The 17,648-nt window shown below is 34.6% G+C and overlaps 1 protein-coding gene across 4 annotated transcripts in view; it reads left to right on the forward strand.

The window, feature by feature from the left end:
* ERBB4 (erb-b2 receptor tyrosine kinase 4) overlaps window positions 1–17,648 on the forward strand; it is a 1,187,662-nt gene that overhangs the window by 795,768 nt on the left and 374,246 nt on the right. For all 4 annotated transcript variants that reach the window (XM_032277666.1, XM_032277668.1, XM_032277665.1 and 1 more), the window contains exon 5: window positions 10,010–10,075. In XM_032277666.1, coding sequence (XP_032133557.1) covers window positions 10,010–10,075 — 66 coding nt within the window. The remainder of the gene's footprint in view (window positions 1–10,009; window positions 10,076–17,648) is intronic.

Below are 17,648 nucleotides of genomic sequence, written 5' to 3' on the forward strand. Positions count from 1 at the left end.
CCCAGCCAACGTGGTGAAACCCTGTCTCTACTAAAAAAAAAAATACCAAAATTAGCTGGGTGTGGTGGTGCGCGCCTGTAGTCCCAGCTACTCAGGAGGCTGAGGCAGGAGAATTGCTTGAACCCGGGAGGCGCAGATTGCAGTGAGCCAAGATTGCACCACTGCACTCCAGCCTGGCGCCTGGCGACAGAGCGAGACTCTGTCTCAAAAAAAAAGAAAAAAAAAAAAAGAAAAGATGGGAACTGATTAAACAACCAGATATGAAACTAGCAGGACAGATAACAGCATACATTTTGTATCCTTCTTTGCTGTGGATGTTATATAATGTACTTTAGCTCTGAAACATTACCATCAAAAATATTTCTAGAGCTCTCATAGTATTTTAGGAAGTGTGAAGATTTTAATTAATCTTAATGAACATTTCTAACTTTAAAAAAATAAATAGAAAGGGTGCTTTTCATTTTCTTACCTGTAAAATAAAACATAGTGATACTTATGCTATCATGTTGTGAAAATTAAATGAGATAATGTATGTAAAATACCTAATCTGCTGTATAGAGAGTAAAGGGTACTTAAGAAGCATTAGATGACATGGTGAGGTTGATGATATTGACCATGCTGTATAGATTGGATTATGCCATATAGCATGCACCTCCATTTCTAGGATAAACATTTAACTCCAAAGTATAGAAACAGAGGGAAATAAGTAACCTGCCTGAGGAATGACACAACCAGTAACAGAGTGAAATTTGAAATTCTAATGTGTCTCATGCCAGATAGATTGTGTGTAAGAGTACATATCTGTTGATACTTATATGAAATGTTGATTCAGAACCACAACTGCAGGGATTTACATTGATCCTATTAAATATTATAGTTTTAATTTCAGCTCATTATTTCTTCCACCACGTTCTTCCTAAATCTGAATGATTATTCTCCATAAGAGTATTTACTACCTTTTCCAGATTTGTGTCATTTGCAAGTATGGTAAGCGTATTTCAAACATTTTATGCAACTCTGATTAAAAGGTCAAACATGATAGATGTGTACAGAAGCTTTTGGCATACTCTTAGAGCCAGGACATCAATCCAGGCCAACTAACACATCAATACTTTTATCAGTTGTTCTGATACACGTGCCAGTCATCTATAAATCCACACAACTATTTCAGATCCCATCAGTGTTTTACACAAGGACACAATGAAAGACGTGGTCACATTCTTTCTGTTATTTAAGTGATATTTTCTTGAGCCACAAATCTGCTGAAAAATATGACATGAAATTGGTGGTATTTTCTTAATGTGTATTTTCATTTAAAAACATATATTTATCTCCTACATATACCCATGAAAATACCTCGCAAGGCAAAGTAGTTCATTGAATTTTAGTATATCTGTATGATGGAAGGTAAATCTACCAAAAAATTATACTTATTTATATAATCTAAAATGTTTAGGATAAAAACATAAGGTGAAAATAGCAGATAACAAAACTGTATAAAGTATTATATCATGTTAAAGTGCTGCACACACACACACACACACACACACACACACACACATAAACACACTCTTTAAAAGTGAAAAACACCAAAATTCAAGATTGTGAATTTTTTTTATTTTTTCATATTTTTATGCATTATACAGCATTTCCAATTTGAACATGTATCAGAAATAAAATCTAGCAAATCCATCTGGAATATTTATTATTTAAATGTAATGGGTCAGGGAAATTATTTAGAGGTGGCATCTTACAAAAGCAAGTTAGTGGGTAAACCCACTTCATAGGCTCTTGGAGAAGGAGAGAAAGGAAACAGAATAATCCTAAGTGGGAGTGAACCTTGTACGTCCTAAGAACCAGTGGGAGATGAGAATGACAGGAGTAAGCCTGGAGGAAAATACTGACGCATGGAGGAGAGGGCTACATATTGTAGGTCCTTGAAGACTATGATAAGGACTTTGGCATTTACTATGAGACATATGGCAACATAGGAGATTTGACATGGTCTGAATAGAAAGATCACTCTGGCTAATATATTAAGAAGAGACTGTAAAGGGGCCAGGGTCGAAGCTAGGACACCAGATAAGAGGTTATTGCCTTAATGCAAGCAAGAGATGATAGTGGTTTGTATTGCAATGATAATGGTGCAGGTGGTGAGAAATGATAGGATACTAGACAGATTTTGAAGCTAAAGACAACAAAATATGTTCATGAATTTGGATCTGGGCAGTAAGAGGAAAGACATAAGAGCTGAAGATGACTCCAAAGTTTTTGGCAGAAGCTTCTGAGAGGATTGAGCTGCTATTGACTGAGTTGGGAAAGACGACACAGGAATAATTTTTGTGAGTGGAGTGGGAAGATCATGGATTCAATTTTGAACATGTGTATTTTCAAGTGCCTGCTAATTGCACAAGTGGAGATATTTTGAAAGCAGTTGGAAGTATAAGCTTGCATATCACAGAGTCTGGACTGAACATAGAACATTTTTACAGTGCTGGACTATTCAAGTCATATGGGAATTAAATGTGTTAATATATCTAAAATGCTTAGAACACCCTTGGAAGGACCATCACTACCTATAGCTGAACAGGTTGTGCACTGCAGACCTCCAAGGGGTTATCATCTAGATTGGGTACATCTGAAGGATGCTTCTTGATGCCCTTGGTGGCTCTGGCAAGTTCATAATATGTGCTCATTATTACTGTTGTTATTGGTTGCAAAAAGGTGACACATCTCAATATATTCTTACATTTTCAGGTAAGGTTTTTCAATTTGTTCAGACCCCTTATTTATATACTCAGAAATACATTTGACATTGATTGGAGCTAATTCTGTTCCACAGTAGGTGGAATTTCTATATTCTACTTTGTGCTAATAGCTATAAACAGTGGTAATTAATGCTTTGTAAATGCCTGGTTTGGAACAAATATTTGACAGTAACATATATAAAAGCTTTCAGTTTTTTAGGAAAAAAAATTAAGATTTTATTATTTTGAGACATTTTATGTTATTAATAGTATGAATTTCAAAAAACATTAAGACTTTTTAATGTTATTTTCTTTGAAGTTTATTTTCATTGGTTTTACTAGCTTAAAGGATTTTGAAGGTGTGTTGGAAGGAGCACAGAATATTCACAGCAGTAATATCATAGATAGCTTTGAGCAGATCTTTCCACTAAGTGGGAAATATAATGCATTTAGTCTGTTCATGTTTATTTCATTTTTGGTATAATATGTATTAGATTATTTCAAACTACTAGTCCTTGTTACAATCACATGAGCTTGTAGGCATAAGTGATAATTGACAATCTTATATCCAAATGGATTATCATCAATTTTTCTTTTAACTGTAAAATGTGTGTGTATCCATTCTACTTAAATCTATATGTAAAAACAGATTTATACTCAGCCTGCAAATGGAGTAGCTCGTTGCTTTTGTTTATGAGTTAAGAGATTTTGAAAAACGGTACTCTCATAGGTTTCCCCACCCCAGCCTGTCCAACCTTCTATTTGTAGGTTTCTACTGCTGTCGTGTCTCTGGATTGATCTATGTTTCCAGAAGGCCTTAGGAAAAATAAAAATTTGCAAAGTAAGTTTAGAATCTTCAAACCTCTGCACAATTTTGTGCTCCAGATTAACTGGCATGTCTATTGGCTATCTGTTCAAAATCCTGTCTGAGGTGATGCTGGAGGAGATACTGTGTGCTCTGGCAGTCATAGGTTAGCAGGGGGGAGTTGAGCCCCTGTGGGAGGGGTAGACAGAAGTGCTGCAGACACTTCTGTGTATTTCACACTTCTGTTTGAAATTAATCTTGATCACATGAGTATATATGCTGTTCTAAAACTTTTGACTATGTAGATTGCTTGACTGAATATCATGATGGTGCTTACAGAAACATCAAGTTTAGCAAGGTTCACTTATTTGTTTTTCCTGTACAGTAATTGCTTAATATATTTTGACCTCATAACTCCTGATGTAATATATTGTAATATGAAAAATACCAACCATAAACATTTTTAGCTTCATTTTTAACTTCATTTTTTTTTTAGCAGGTAAGAATACCTACCAATTTTTCTGTATCAAGATGAATAAAAGTTAAAGTTTCCATTTTGTAGTTAGCTTTCAAATTAAGAGGCAGGATAGGAAAATTGAATTGAGATTGGAATAAAAAGTAAAGTCAATTTACATAACAAGAGTTATGTACATGAATAAACAGTTGACGATGATAACTGTCAGATAAGAACAAGTGAAGTATTAACATCTGATAAAGAAGAGCAATTCCACATCATAGTAATGCCATTAATTCCTACTAACGTATCATTTGCTCAAATCATTGAGACTTTACTATTACATGGGTAGTTTACAGTAAGTTAAATGTGAAAGACAAAGCTATATAGTTTTTAGTGCTGCTGGGGAAAGATGTAATTTGATGGAAATGTGTCCACAAATCCAAGAGTAAACACTAAGACATGAGAAACTGCTAGATTTTTACACTACTTGTCTGAAAGTTTGGTTACCAAGCATCTGATCAGCTTTAGTACTTGAAGCATTGTCTCAAAATATGTCTATAATACTAAGAGAGTTTGGAATTATATGCCAAGCCATTATTTCATATATACTTTTGTCATTTTGGAATCATCAGCATCAGAATCCCTGGAAGTGCTTTTTAAAATAGGGATTCCTGTGCCTCACTGAGACTATAAAATCAGCATCTTGCACAAGCTACTCAAGTGTCAGCACTAACTTTTGGGAACCATGGCTTAAAACCATTTTCTACCTTACAAGTCAAACTACATCATTTTAATGCTCAAAGACCTTGGGCAACTCCATAATACCCATATAAACTTCATAATACACACACCAAGTAAACTCCAAACTGTTTAGAAGGCTTTCATGATACTTCGTAAACTCGCACTCCAGCTGCTATTACTCATGCAAACTATGCTCAAAAGACCCTAAACAACTCATTATGGCCTGAATGAGTCATGCTCCTCCATGCCTCTGTGTTATTGCCTAGGTTAATTATTCATCCTAAAATTCTCCTTCCCTCCCCTTTACTGCTGGACAAACTAGGTTGTTCAAGCAAAACTAAACTGCAGAGCCTCCTTCAATCCTTTCTGTCTGCTTTATACGTGCCTATAGTTTAGCAAATACTATGGTCATAATAGTTACTTGCGTATTCCTCTACCTATTCCCTGGGCCCTAAAACCTACTTGAGGACAGGACAGTGACATTTGTCTTTTTATCCCCCATCCCTGAACCCTCCCCCACACAACAAGAATAGAGACTGGTTTAGCGTAGACTTTCAGTAAATGTTCTACTTCCCTATTTTGAATTATATCGTCATAAAAAAAGTAGTGTTCCCTCTCTGCTTTCTCTAGTAAAAGTAGTTTAAGAGGCCAAATCTGCCAGTTTTTAAAAAGAGTGAAAGAAAAATCCAGGGATGTAACTGCATTGCCTTTAGCTAGAGGTGGTTTGAAGATATACTCTTTATGGTTGCCAATGACTTCATATTTTGTAACTCTTCAGCTGTCCCGGCATATTACTTGCAGAAAGCATTACAGAGGTAGGCATTGAATCCCATATCTGTCAGGTGGTCACACAAACAAGCACAACTTCTAGATGAATTTGTGACTCTTAAAAATATAAATATAGTGCAGGGACTCTAGTTCCTAAAAAAGAATGCAAAGACTACAATTTTAGTAACATCCTCTGGGCAAGCATAAAAGATGAACTTAGTCACGTTTGCCAGCTTCCGTGATGAATAAAGCATTGTCAAAGCAGAGGGATTACCTGTGAATTAAAATAATGCTGATGGGGAATAACCAGAACTTGTTTTTATTTTATTTATTTTATTTTATTTTTTGAGACAGGGTCAGCTCCATTGCCCAGGCTGGAGTGCAGCGGAGCAATCAGAGCTCACTGCAACGTCCGCCTGCTAGGCTCTAGCGATCCTCCCACCTCAGCCTCCAAAGCAGCTGGGACTGCAGCCACAGTGGACTGATTTTTCCATTTTTTGTGGAGGCAGAGTTTTGCCGTGTTGCCCAAGCTAGTCTGGAAATTTTGGGTTCAAGTGATCAGTCCACCTCAGCACTTATTTTACGTTGTTTAAAAATAGTTCCTAAAGCAACAAGTTGTTTAAAATTTTGGTTGGTTTCTTATTTCATCTCTTTGAGTCAGAATAATAGGGCATACTAATTTGACTAATTCTACTATCACTGAGCAATATGAACTATTTTCACACATAGCTTTAAAATAATTCTTGCAGACCCGGCGCGGTGGCTCACACCTGTAATCCCAGCACTTTGGGAGTTCAAGGAGGGTAGATCACGAGGTCAGAAGTTCAAGAACAGCCTGGCCAAAATGGTGAAACCCCCGCTTCTACTAAAAATACAAAAATTAGCTGGACATGGTGGTGGGTACCTGTAATCCCAGCTACTCAGGAGGCTGATGAAGAGAATTGCTTGAACCTGGAAGGCAGAGGTTGCAGTGAGCCAAGATCACATCACTGCACTCTAGCCTGGGTGACAGAGCGTGACTCTGTTTCCAAAAAAGAAGAAGAATTATTGCAATAAGTAATGAGAAAATGGGAAGAATCATGTACAAGGTTGAGACATAGAAGTGGGAAGCTGGGACAGCACTGGCAAAACCCCTAAACGCTGCTGTCATTTACATATTCTAGCATCTGACCAATTCCTCTCTTTGTGGCCCTCATTTAAAAAACACACTCTGGGAGAGAAGTACTTTATAAAACTAATTCACACTAAATACCACAGACATATAAGATCTCTTTTCCATACAAAATCAGGACTCTTGAGGTTAGTGCACGCCTGAGAACAGAGGACAGGGAGAAAGTCCCAGTAAGTTATAGTTAAAATATTTCTGGTTTTATTTTGTTTTGTTTTGTGTTTTCTTTTTGTTTTTTTAGACAAACAAGGGACATATTGGAGCCTATACTTATACTCTTCACTGAAATGGCCTGGGATGATCTCCTTTTAGATGTCACATGGACAGGTCACTGTTTAAGGAATGTAGCCGACTTCCAATCCACTGGACATTACATTTGGAGTGATCTAGCTTCATCTGCTTTCATCCTCTTCTTTGTTGGGCTATGGGGCTGTTAAAAATTTAGGCTTACGGCGCTTTCCCTTTAAACCCATAGAGGGTGAATATTAGCTACAGAGTAGTCAAAACTCTTTTTCTGAATTAATTATATGTTTCTGTTTAATATTTTATGTCCGTTGCTTAACATCATGCCTAATACACAAAATGAAGAAGGTACTTGTGAAATAATCAGTGATAGATGGTTGGAAGGATATGTAGGAGGGAAAGCTTATAAGAAGTTTTGTTGTTTTCTTCCTATGTGAGACAGATCACTAGTATGGGAACTCTTTCTATACTTCCCAGTTATCTGCAAGAATCAAACTAAAAATGTAGTTAATGCCTTGATTCATAAATATCTCTAATCAGATATTTTGGTCAGATTTGTAACATCTACTTAATTGTTAATTGACAACATCTCGTAACACAAGTGCCATGTCTTGCACCATTTTGAAAAGCAAAGCTGAACTGAGTACTAGGACAGATTCCTAAAGTGTCAAGGCTCTAGAGAGAAAGTAAAATAAAGGTAGTCCAGGCTGAACAGCCGTTTATGGAAGTATAGTCAATCTTAGATCCTCTAGTACATTCATTACAACAGAATTCTGAAATGTGTAGGTCAAGTGACCATTCCTCTTGGTTTCCATAGGGGATGGAGGAAGTATAAAACTGAGTACAGTCCAAAAAAAAGAAGCAATTGTTGACTTATTTTTATAGCAATAATATTTTTGTTTAAATATAGATAAAAAATAGAAACTACCAAAAACAATTTCCACAATAGCAAGTAGACAGTCAGGGTTAAATTATTTAAACTTGATTTTTCTGTGTGTGTGGGTACTATATCACATTTTCAAATAGGTGGGGCTTCCCCTGATATTTTGTCAAGAACCATCAACAGTATTTTTAGCAACATTCGTTTTATATTTAATCTGGTAGCAGATGTCTGGGTGGCAAATTGAAATTTCAAGAATAAGAAATTAAAAAAATAATCCAGTAAGAGAAAAACATTGAGAATATTAAAATATCTAATATAAATTGTCTACTTAGCTCCTTTCTTCCTTCCTCCTTTCTTTCCTTACTTTTTGTCTTCTTTTCTGTGTTCTATTTGCTTTTATCTTTTCTGTCCTTCCTTTTTTTCCAGTTAGATAGTATTCTGGACACAAAGAATAAGGCCAAATATTTTATGAACCCCAAACATAATTAAATAAATCATAGATTAAATGGTAGATTATTTTATGCTTCAGATATCTTCATTTAACAGACCATTTAATGGATCAATTTAGAGGATTATATCAAATCTAAAAAAACACACTTACATTAGCTACTTTCTTATAAAAAAGTTTGTACTCCAAAAAGTTTTCACTGCTTCCTATTTTGCCTGGCAGTCCTTTCTAATTTCCGCTGGTATAAATCAATTTAGATTTATTCACTTTGTACAAAAGAACTCCTGTAAGTTTTTAATAATAATTATCATTATCACTGATTAAAGTTATATTGTTCAGGCCAGATGGAGGCCTTTTCCTGTCAGCTACAATGAGCTTGCATTATGTTGTTATAATGTGTTTGGCTCTAAATAAACAGATGGCAGAGTTACAGGATATTATATACTGATGATGTCAGTGGCAGTACTTCACAAACAGCATTGCTTTAAATAAACTCTGTTGTAGCAAAGATCCCTGTACTTTTAAGAAGATGACTTGAATTGAACCTAAGTATTGTATTAATTTGGAAATAGTACGGTTTACTTCCTCAAAGGTAGACCATCTGAATGGTCTGAGGCTCAGCCAGAGAAAGTGTCTGTTGAATCATTATGTTAACCATGTATGCATTCAACAGTATAACCTCACTTAGGCAGTTTCACTAGAGTCAGGAAAACACTCCAGGCTGTAAGAACTTTCTGGTTGAGGAATTAAAAACTTAAAGAAAGATGGGAACATCTTGATCAGACAGTATTTGATAATATTTATAATATAGTTAACTTTGCTAAACACTTTGAATGGGAGTAGCCTATTAACAATTAATATTAGACAATTGATAAGGTTTAATAAGAAGCCTTTTAGGAAATGTCATAGAAAGCATGTTTATGGAAAAATTTTACTCTTTAATAGATTTTTAACATCTGTTTTTATTCTGAAAATGAGTCATGTGCCCACAGAAATTTAGATGAACCTATGAAATTCAGAAATAAGATTCAAAGGAAGTCATTTTACATGATTTCTTCTAGCCAATATTCTTTATTTTGAGTCCCAATGGGAATTTCTCTGTAGGACAACTATGTTTGTTGAGGCAAAAACGTGTGGTAGAAGAAGATGCCGCTATAGGAGATTAAGGCTTATATTTGAACATGTAAATCGTGTTAATAAACATTTTAGAAGTATATATTAAATAATTAAAATTAAGCTTTCAAAAATATAGCTTAAATGCATAATTTTATTATTTATTCTGATAACTTTTCATGTGTTTATAAGAATATGTTCTTGTTCTCATAGATTTCAACTTATTTTTAACTATTGCTTTACTTTTTCACATGTTGCTTTAGGTAAGATGTGGTCTCTGGAAGTTATATCAAATAGAATAGATCAAGAGAATAATAATGCTCAATAGTCAAAGTGTAACTTATTTAATATAATTATTTGCTTTTGATTTTCTGAGAAAATTCACAAATCCATTTATTTTAATTTTCTATAAAATAATAAGACAATTTGAATACCAGGAGATTGTACTTTCTTTTCACATATATTTGACATTCAGGTTTTCCTACTTAAGTGGCATTTTATGGGCTATGTTTCCACTCTAGTATGACATAAAAATCCTCGTAAAGGAGCAGGAGTATTTCCTTTGAGGAGTTACTCCTAGTCAAGGAGTGAAAGATTATAACATGAATGTCCTTTTTCCCTTTTCCTGTTCTGCAGGTGGACGTTGCCATAAGTCCTGTACTGGCCGTTGCTGGGGACCCACAGAAAATCATTGCCAGACTTGTAAGTGTTCATCAATGAGAGCACACAAGTTTGATGTGGTCAAGGAATTTTAAGGATTAGTACATTTCATGCCTCTGGTCATCTAAAACATAAAATGAGCTATTGCCTCCTTGTGGTTGATTTGCTTTGGTCCACGAAAACTTCCCAATTTCATTGCTTTCACATGGAAATTAAGATATAATTGATTCTTTGGTTTCTTTGTGGTTTCTAGGTTAATGATCGCAACAGCACAGCTGTGGTGATATTAACTATATCTAAGAGTTTTTACATCGGTAGAAATGGGAAATCCAATGTTTATAAAATAGTAACCCAATTTCAGGTTAACTGGGTCTCTCAGTCCATTCACCGACTAGTTATTTCACTATTTACTCATTAGAAAAAGAAAAGGAAAGGAAAAAGAAAGTGTACTATATACCCAGTGTATTCCAGGCACTGTTCTAGGCACAGGGACACAAACTTTATGAATTGTGGAAATAGTCACCATTATTGACAGTAACTATTGCCCTTAGTTTATGTTGTTTCTTGAATTAGTCATTAGCTAGAAAATATGAAGCTATCATCATTGCTAAGACATATAATAATAAACTATACTGAATATAAAGAAAAGTATCTAGTTTTTGCAGCATCCTTAATGTTGTTTAATACTCAAATCAGCACCGAACTTTCATGAATCTTGAGAATAAATGATTTCTTTAAAAATGAAAAATAAAATGTCCTATAGAAGTAGTAAACACACATTCTTCCTGTAGCAATAAAAATGACTGAAATAAGTTATGGAAAAAAGTGTCATGACTAGTTGACATTTATTTCTTTATTAGCATAGATGACACAGAAAATATTATTAAAGATTCAAACATACAAATGTTAGATATTTTGGAAATTTGTTATACTCTTTGGTGAAAGTTTACAGATTTCTAATAATTCCCAGTTCACAATATTTGCTGGATTCTATTTTAATAAAGAAATACAAAAAAATATTTTATTGTGAACCACCAAAAAATAAAAATATATGACAGCTATATTTGCAATGATAAATGATTTCTTAAATTTACTAACTTTAATTCATGAGCATTCTCATATGCAAAAGTTATGAAACAGAAAAGAATATAAGGTAAAAATAATATCTTCCCATGTGGGTCTCACCTTTTCCCTCAGCCATCCATAGACAACAAATATTATTGGCTACTTTGGTGTACTTTTCCAGAAATAATTTATGTATACCCAAGGAAGTATGCATTCACCACTTTTTATTCAAATATTAGCATGTTTTACGTGTTGTACTGCAACTTGATTTTTTCAACCCATGCATGTGTATGAATTATTTGTAGTAATTTCTAGAGGTGAATTAGTAGAGTCATAGACATGTGGATTTGGAAATTGGTAGAGCTTTTTAAAATGGAGATCTTGTTTTCTATAGAGGTTGGAACAATTAATTCTACTGAGAGCAGTGTATATAAATGCCTGTTTCCCTCCCTATTCTTTGGACAAAGCAGTTCATTAGGGAATTTTTAGATCTTTGTCAAAGGGTTAGATGAAAAATAGTATTGTAGTGTAGATTTAAATTAACTTATTTAGTAGAAACAATGTTTTATGGCAGGAATGTTTTGACAAGAATTTTAAACAGGTTTCTAAATAAGATGAGATTATTGTGTGAAATTCATTCACAACATTTGGAGACATTCTTTTAATAGCAAAGAAGTCAAGGCTAAGTTGCATCGCAATGCTTGTATGACACGGATTTGGCCACTTGCAGGAAATCAAGCTCTCTCAAATAAAGAAAAATCTGCAACACTGTGATGAAGTGACAAGTAATCAAAGAGACTGTGAAAGTGCTAGGTATCCACTGTCATTTCATGGCAAAAAAAAGCTTCTGAGGTATCAAAATTAAAAATGAGTTTGTACTCACTTACCTACTTATTTATTCATTTATTTATTTTGCAGAAGGGTCAAAGAGGCTTCTGCAAAAGCTCTTTGTTGTGGCTGAGCCACTCTGGTGGGCCCAACCACACGCTGTCTCCTGGTAGAGGAGGGAAATCTCATGCCCGTGGGGCTCAGCTAGTATTGTGGAGGGACTCATCATAGATCTGAGGGATGAAGGGGCTTAGATTTGGGAAACACTGGGGTGGATCTCTCTTCTGCTGGTGGGAGATTTAAGACACCCTGCTGTTGTGTTTTTCCTCCAGTGCCAGATACCAAACCAAAATTACTTCCTCCCACCACCTTTCAGATTTCTCATTTGGTTGCCTCTTGTGTTAATTTCAGGGTTTATAGTTGAATTTAAAAGGTAGGGAGAAAAAGGTCTCTGTCATCTTTTCTAGTTCAGAGTCTCATATAGTGCATTCAGTAATACTATTAATAATTTAAAATTATTTTACTTATTAATTTCATCTGTGTCTTATTTTATGTGTATTTTTACAGATTACAAAATGTGGTAGTATAGTTAGATTGTATGTATAGATTTTACAGTCGTCCCTCATATCACTGGTTTCCATATGGCAGATTCAAGCAATTGCAGATCAAAAATATTTGGAAAAAAACAATTAGGATATTAAACAATTAAAAATAATACAAATAAAAAATACATTTAAAATAATACAAGTAGAAAACAATACATAGATGGTGAATAATTATTCTCAGATTGAGATATATGAGTAGAAAACTTGAAAATTACCGTATTTGGGTAGAATGGGAAAACAACATATATGAGTTTTCTCTAACTTTGAAATTTCCTTCAAATTGTAGAGTGCTAAAAATTCTGAACCTTTTAATTTATTTTAGTAGATCTGTTTATGTTGGGTAAAATTTACAAAAGTTATAATTTCCACTAACATCTCTTATTTTTATAATAGACCACTTTCAAGATAACTGTCAAGTAGACACGTGGCCTTCTCTGAAAAATGCCCCCTTCTAGATGATCAGTCCCAGTAGGCAAGTTTGTTTTATGGGACACTTTACCCCTTACTTCACAGGGCAGTGTTTTTTAACCAGAAGTGATTTGCCCCACAAGGGACATTTGATAATTTGGGTTGTCACATCATGGAGGTGGGGTGGGAGGGATTATCTTCTGACACTAGTAAAGTAGAGACCAGAGATGATGCAAAATACTCTACAATGCATAGGAAAGCCTCTCCTACCCCTACCCAAACAAAGCAATAGTCAGTAGAAATACAAAATAGTACTGAGGGTTGAGAATCTTGTCATGTGGTAGATAATTGACCAGGCTGGGCCAATCAGATTCTCTCTCCAGAGAATTTAGATTTGGGATCCAGAAGTGTTGGTTACACAACCTTAGAAACTTGAACCTGAAGAGATGTTAAAGCTAATTGAGGTTTCCATTTTTGAATCATGTATGTTAATAAGAAGCAGAAAGAACCAATCGTCAAAGACACTAAAGAATAAAGCAGTCATACAGAGAGTTGAGGAAAGGAAGAATAACAGTTTTTGACAATGTTTACCTCCTAGTTCTCTGTGTTTCATGAGGTCTAGTCACACTTCTGTCCTTAGATGCTGTAAGAAACATGATGTTCTTCTAGCATATTTGAATGGAGTTTTATTACTTGCTATCAAATGTAGGTGGGAGGAAATCTTGACTAAGAAAATAATCAAGTTATAATTCATGTATCAAATCATCAGACATCAAGTTACTTAATTCAACTAATTTTTCAGCATAGAAGCTATCCTTTCTATAATCTAAAATTGGTTTAATGGTCACTGTGCTTACTACACAAAGCATACCAAATTTAAACTCAACAAATACATGTACCTAATATACACAAATACAAATTTTATTTTATTTTGTATTATTTTGTTTTAGAGACAGTGTCTGACTCTATTGCCCAGGCTGGAGTTCAGTGGTACAATCCTAGCTGACTGCAGACTGCAGCCTCAAACTCCTAGGCTCAAGCAATTCTCTCACCTTGGCATCCTGAGTTGCTGGGACTGCAGGCACGTGCCACTGCACTCAGCTACTTTTTTTTTTTTTTTTTTTTTTTTTTAATAGTGACAGGAGTCTCTCTTTGTTGCCCAGGCTAGTCTTGAACTCCTGGCTTCAAGCAATCCTCTCTCCTTGGCCTTCCAAAATTCTAGGATTGCAGGTGTGAGCCACCACACCAGCCAAATTTTAGAATAGTATACAGATTAACATAGAATTTTATTAAATATTTCCATTTTTAAAATTCATATTCATAATATTTCTGTGAGTTAAAAAGGGAAGTTACATTAATCCCATTTTAAAATTGAGAAAATATAACTAGAGAAAATGATTAAAGGGTTAAATTTACACAGCCAATACCTGTAATTTTAACCTTAGTGTTCTGAAGCTAAAGACAACTGTTTTCCGGATACCATATTTTATAGCACAGGTTAGTAGTCGAGGATGTTGGATTTGAAACTAGCCAAAAGATACAAATCCCAGTTGTTTCCACTTTCTATCATGGGAAAATGACTTCATCTTTTAAAATATCATTACCATGTCTATAGAATGGACATAATTATACTTAACTGAGGGTTGTGTGTGTGTGTGTGTGTGTGTGTGTGTGTGTGGCAGGGGGTGGAAGGTAAGAGGCACAATGAAATTCAATACAACAAAGCAGTTGAAGGGCTTAAATAATTTTTAGCATGTCCAAAACCCAGTCAATAATAGCCGATATGATAATAAACTAAAAAGGATACTGTTATAAAACTTACCCCAATTTGAATCTGAATGAATGGATGTGCAAGGCAAACTCCTGTAGACTAGTTCCACCTTGTGAAGTCTACTGACACCTGGTGGCTGGGAAATGGAAAAGCGAAAGCCCTGGAGTGGGGTTGGAGGCTGCTTGCCCTTGGCATTCATTCCTGTCCTCCTCTCTCTCAGTCTGAGCTACTTGAAAGCAAAATTACTTATCCATATTTAAAGAGCACAGCATCCTGAGGCAAAAAGTACTTTGGAACTACTCAAAAATATACTTATTATAAGACCAGAATTTTAGAATTTAGGTTATATTTTTTGAGAATCAGATCTCATGAGAGATTCCATAACAACATGAGACCTCCAGAGATCCTATAGAGTTGTAACATACATGATCAATTTTTTTAAAGTAAATTATTTTAGGCTTTCTCTAGATTTCCAATGACTCTTCTATTATTTAAAACATATTATTTCCTCTTAGGTCCACTAAAGATACACTTATATCTGACCCTGGCTTAACTTTTAAAAATCAAAAAACATGCTATGTAAGTTTTTGTCAATATTCTGCTTTTGTGGATTGACTACATAAAAGTACATTTTAGGATCTGAAAGACATAATCAGATGTTATTTACAAATGACCTATTTTTCTATAACTAAAATAAATTCACTTTAGTGAAAGCTTCTCTGAAAGTATTCAACTTCATGATTCGCCAAGTTATTTCCTTATTTTTTGTGGATAATTATTCTTTGAGACTTTTCTTACATTGGGGAAAGGAGAAAAAAGCATTTAAAAGCCCCAGACCTCAGCTAAGGAAACCGAAGTGAAGCATGTATTTCATTTACTGCACCTTATCAATGCTGACATCTTCCCACAGGTGTCTCCTAGCAAATGTGCTGGGAGTTATCCTCTTTGTCACTAAATGGTGAGAAGCCATGCTAAAGACAAATGGCCCAGGCTCTGGGAGAACAAGTTCATGAAAATGAATGACTTGTTAGGGTGAAATGAAGCAAAGAGTGGTGATCAGACTGAAAACAACTCTGAATAGAGATACAGAGAAACAAAGAAGCTGGTCACAACAAGAGTGAGCTTGAGGGGAGGTCTGTGGGAGGCCAGAGGTTTTAGACAGAAGAAATGAAGAAAAGGTTTTTGTTTTTGTTTTTAATAGATTTAGCTAAGTGGAAGAAGAATGTGAACAAACTGACAAACTTACCACAAACAACAGTTCATTATGCAAACCTACCAGATAGAAATTTCAGTAAAATTTTTTACATGTTTAATAAAATGTAGTATATTTTTAGTAAAATTTAGTCACATTTTGCAAGTTATTTTGTGTCCTTGTTTGGGTGCCACAGTTAGCCTGATTGCATGTTAAATAATTTAATTGTTCCTCCATAGCATTTAATTATGTTCAGACTAGAAACTGTGAAGCTAGTAGCTGCTTTTAAATGTGTTCCGAACATATGAAATATTTTCTAGATAAATTCTTTAAAAATAACTCATTCAACTGAAGGAATTTTGTAAATATTCATGTAAGTTGATTGTGCTTATAAAATCTAACCTAGTGTTCCCCTCTTCCTGTGTTACCCATATGTCTGATTTTCTAAAATATCACAAATTTATTCTCCTTAAATCCTTCTGGATGTTAGAGCATCATGACCCTATAAACCTAACAAGAATATTTCTCACATAGTTGCAAGGGGTCAAAGTAGAACTTAACGATTGAACACTTAGAGCTGCATTACATGTGGAGCAGTGACTCAAACTTGAAAGTACTTTTAAGCTCAGTTAAATCGTGGCTCCACTGCTCCATAGTCCAGCTTAAGTAAATTGATTCAGTGGATTAATGTAGTCATGTCAGGGGAAACAAACTTATCTGCCATGTGAAGTCTGAAGCTTATAGAAGTATTATTTAGCAGGCTTACCGGTAAGAATGACAACTCTCTCTGTTCATAAGAACTGAGTCCTAAGGTCTGAGCTCTGTAGGTTTAGGTATGGGAGAGACTGAGCTTTAATAAATAAAAAATAATGATTAAAGAAACAAAGTTATCTCTGTCCCTGCAAGATATATGGAGTGCACTTGTCTTATTTAAAGTAGATACTGCATGTCCTTTTTTATCTTTAAGTACAATATCAGGCCAGCTCTCTCCAGTATCCTATTATCAGAAAGGGTGGTTGTTTCATTTTACACATTCCTTTTGTCCTCCCAGACCTGGTGTTATCTCAGTCACTGCATTTTGCATGAGGGGGAAAAGGCACATATCCAAATACTACAGTTTGATTTTCCTGACCCTTGCATACATTTTGCATGAAAGTAATCATAATTGTGAAGTTTTCCAGGCTGATAACCACTCAATACGCTCTTTACTTTTCTAAGTTTCTTTGTAAATGATGTTTCTTGCTGATAAACTGATTAAAAAATGTGAGTTTGACAGTGTTGAAAACATTATGTATTGTAGGAATTGAAATGCCACAAAATTAATCAAAAAATGAATACTTTAACCACTGGAGTGAACAGATATATTTCTCTCCATTTGAATGTCATTAAACTGACTATTGCATTACTTTAACCAAAAGAAAATTTCTTTTGATTGAATTTACCCCTTACTTCTTACTTGCTTATGATAGTCTTTCTAGACTATCATAAGTAATAGAACCTGTCAGGTTACCTCAAAATCTTTTTTTAATTAAGAGTAGAATAATAGTAAAATAAAGACAAACACTGTATTTGTTTGGTTGTCGATACTTGTTAATACAGTGTATTTCTACATTGGCAAAATAAAACCTTGTTCCAAACCACATTTTATGTTATTTATGGTTTCCATACAGACATTATAGAATATACTAGGAAAATTTAGAACTTATTTAGCATTTTCCTCAATAATTCATTATGCTTGGGCATGAA

This window comes from Sapajus apella, unplaced genomic scaffold (genome assembly GCF_009761245.1).
Source record: "Sapajus apella isolate SASKATOON/1434 unplaced genomic scaffold, GSC_monkey_1.0 scaffold10, whole genome shotgun sequence".
Classification (NCBI taxonomy): domain Eukaryota; kingdom Metazoa; phylum Chordata; class Mammalia; order Primates; family Cebidae; genus Sapajus; species Sapajus apella.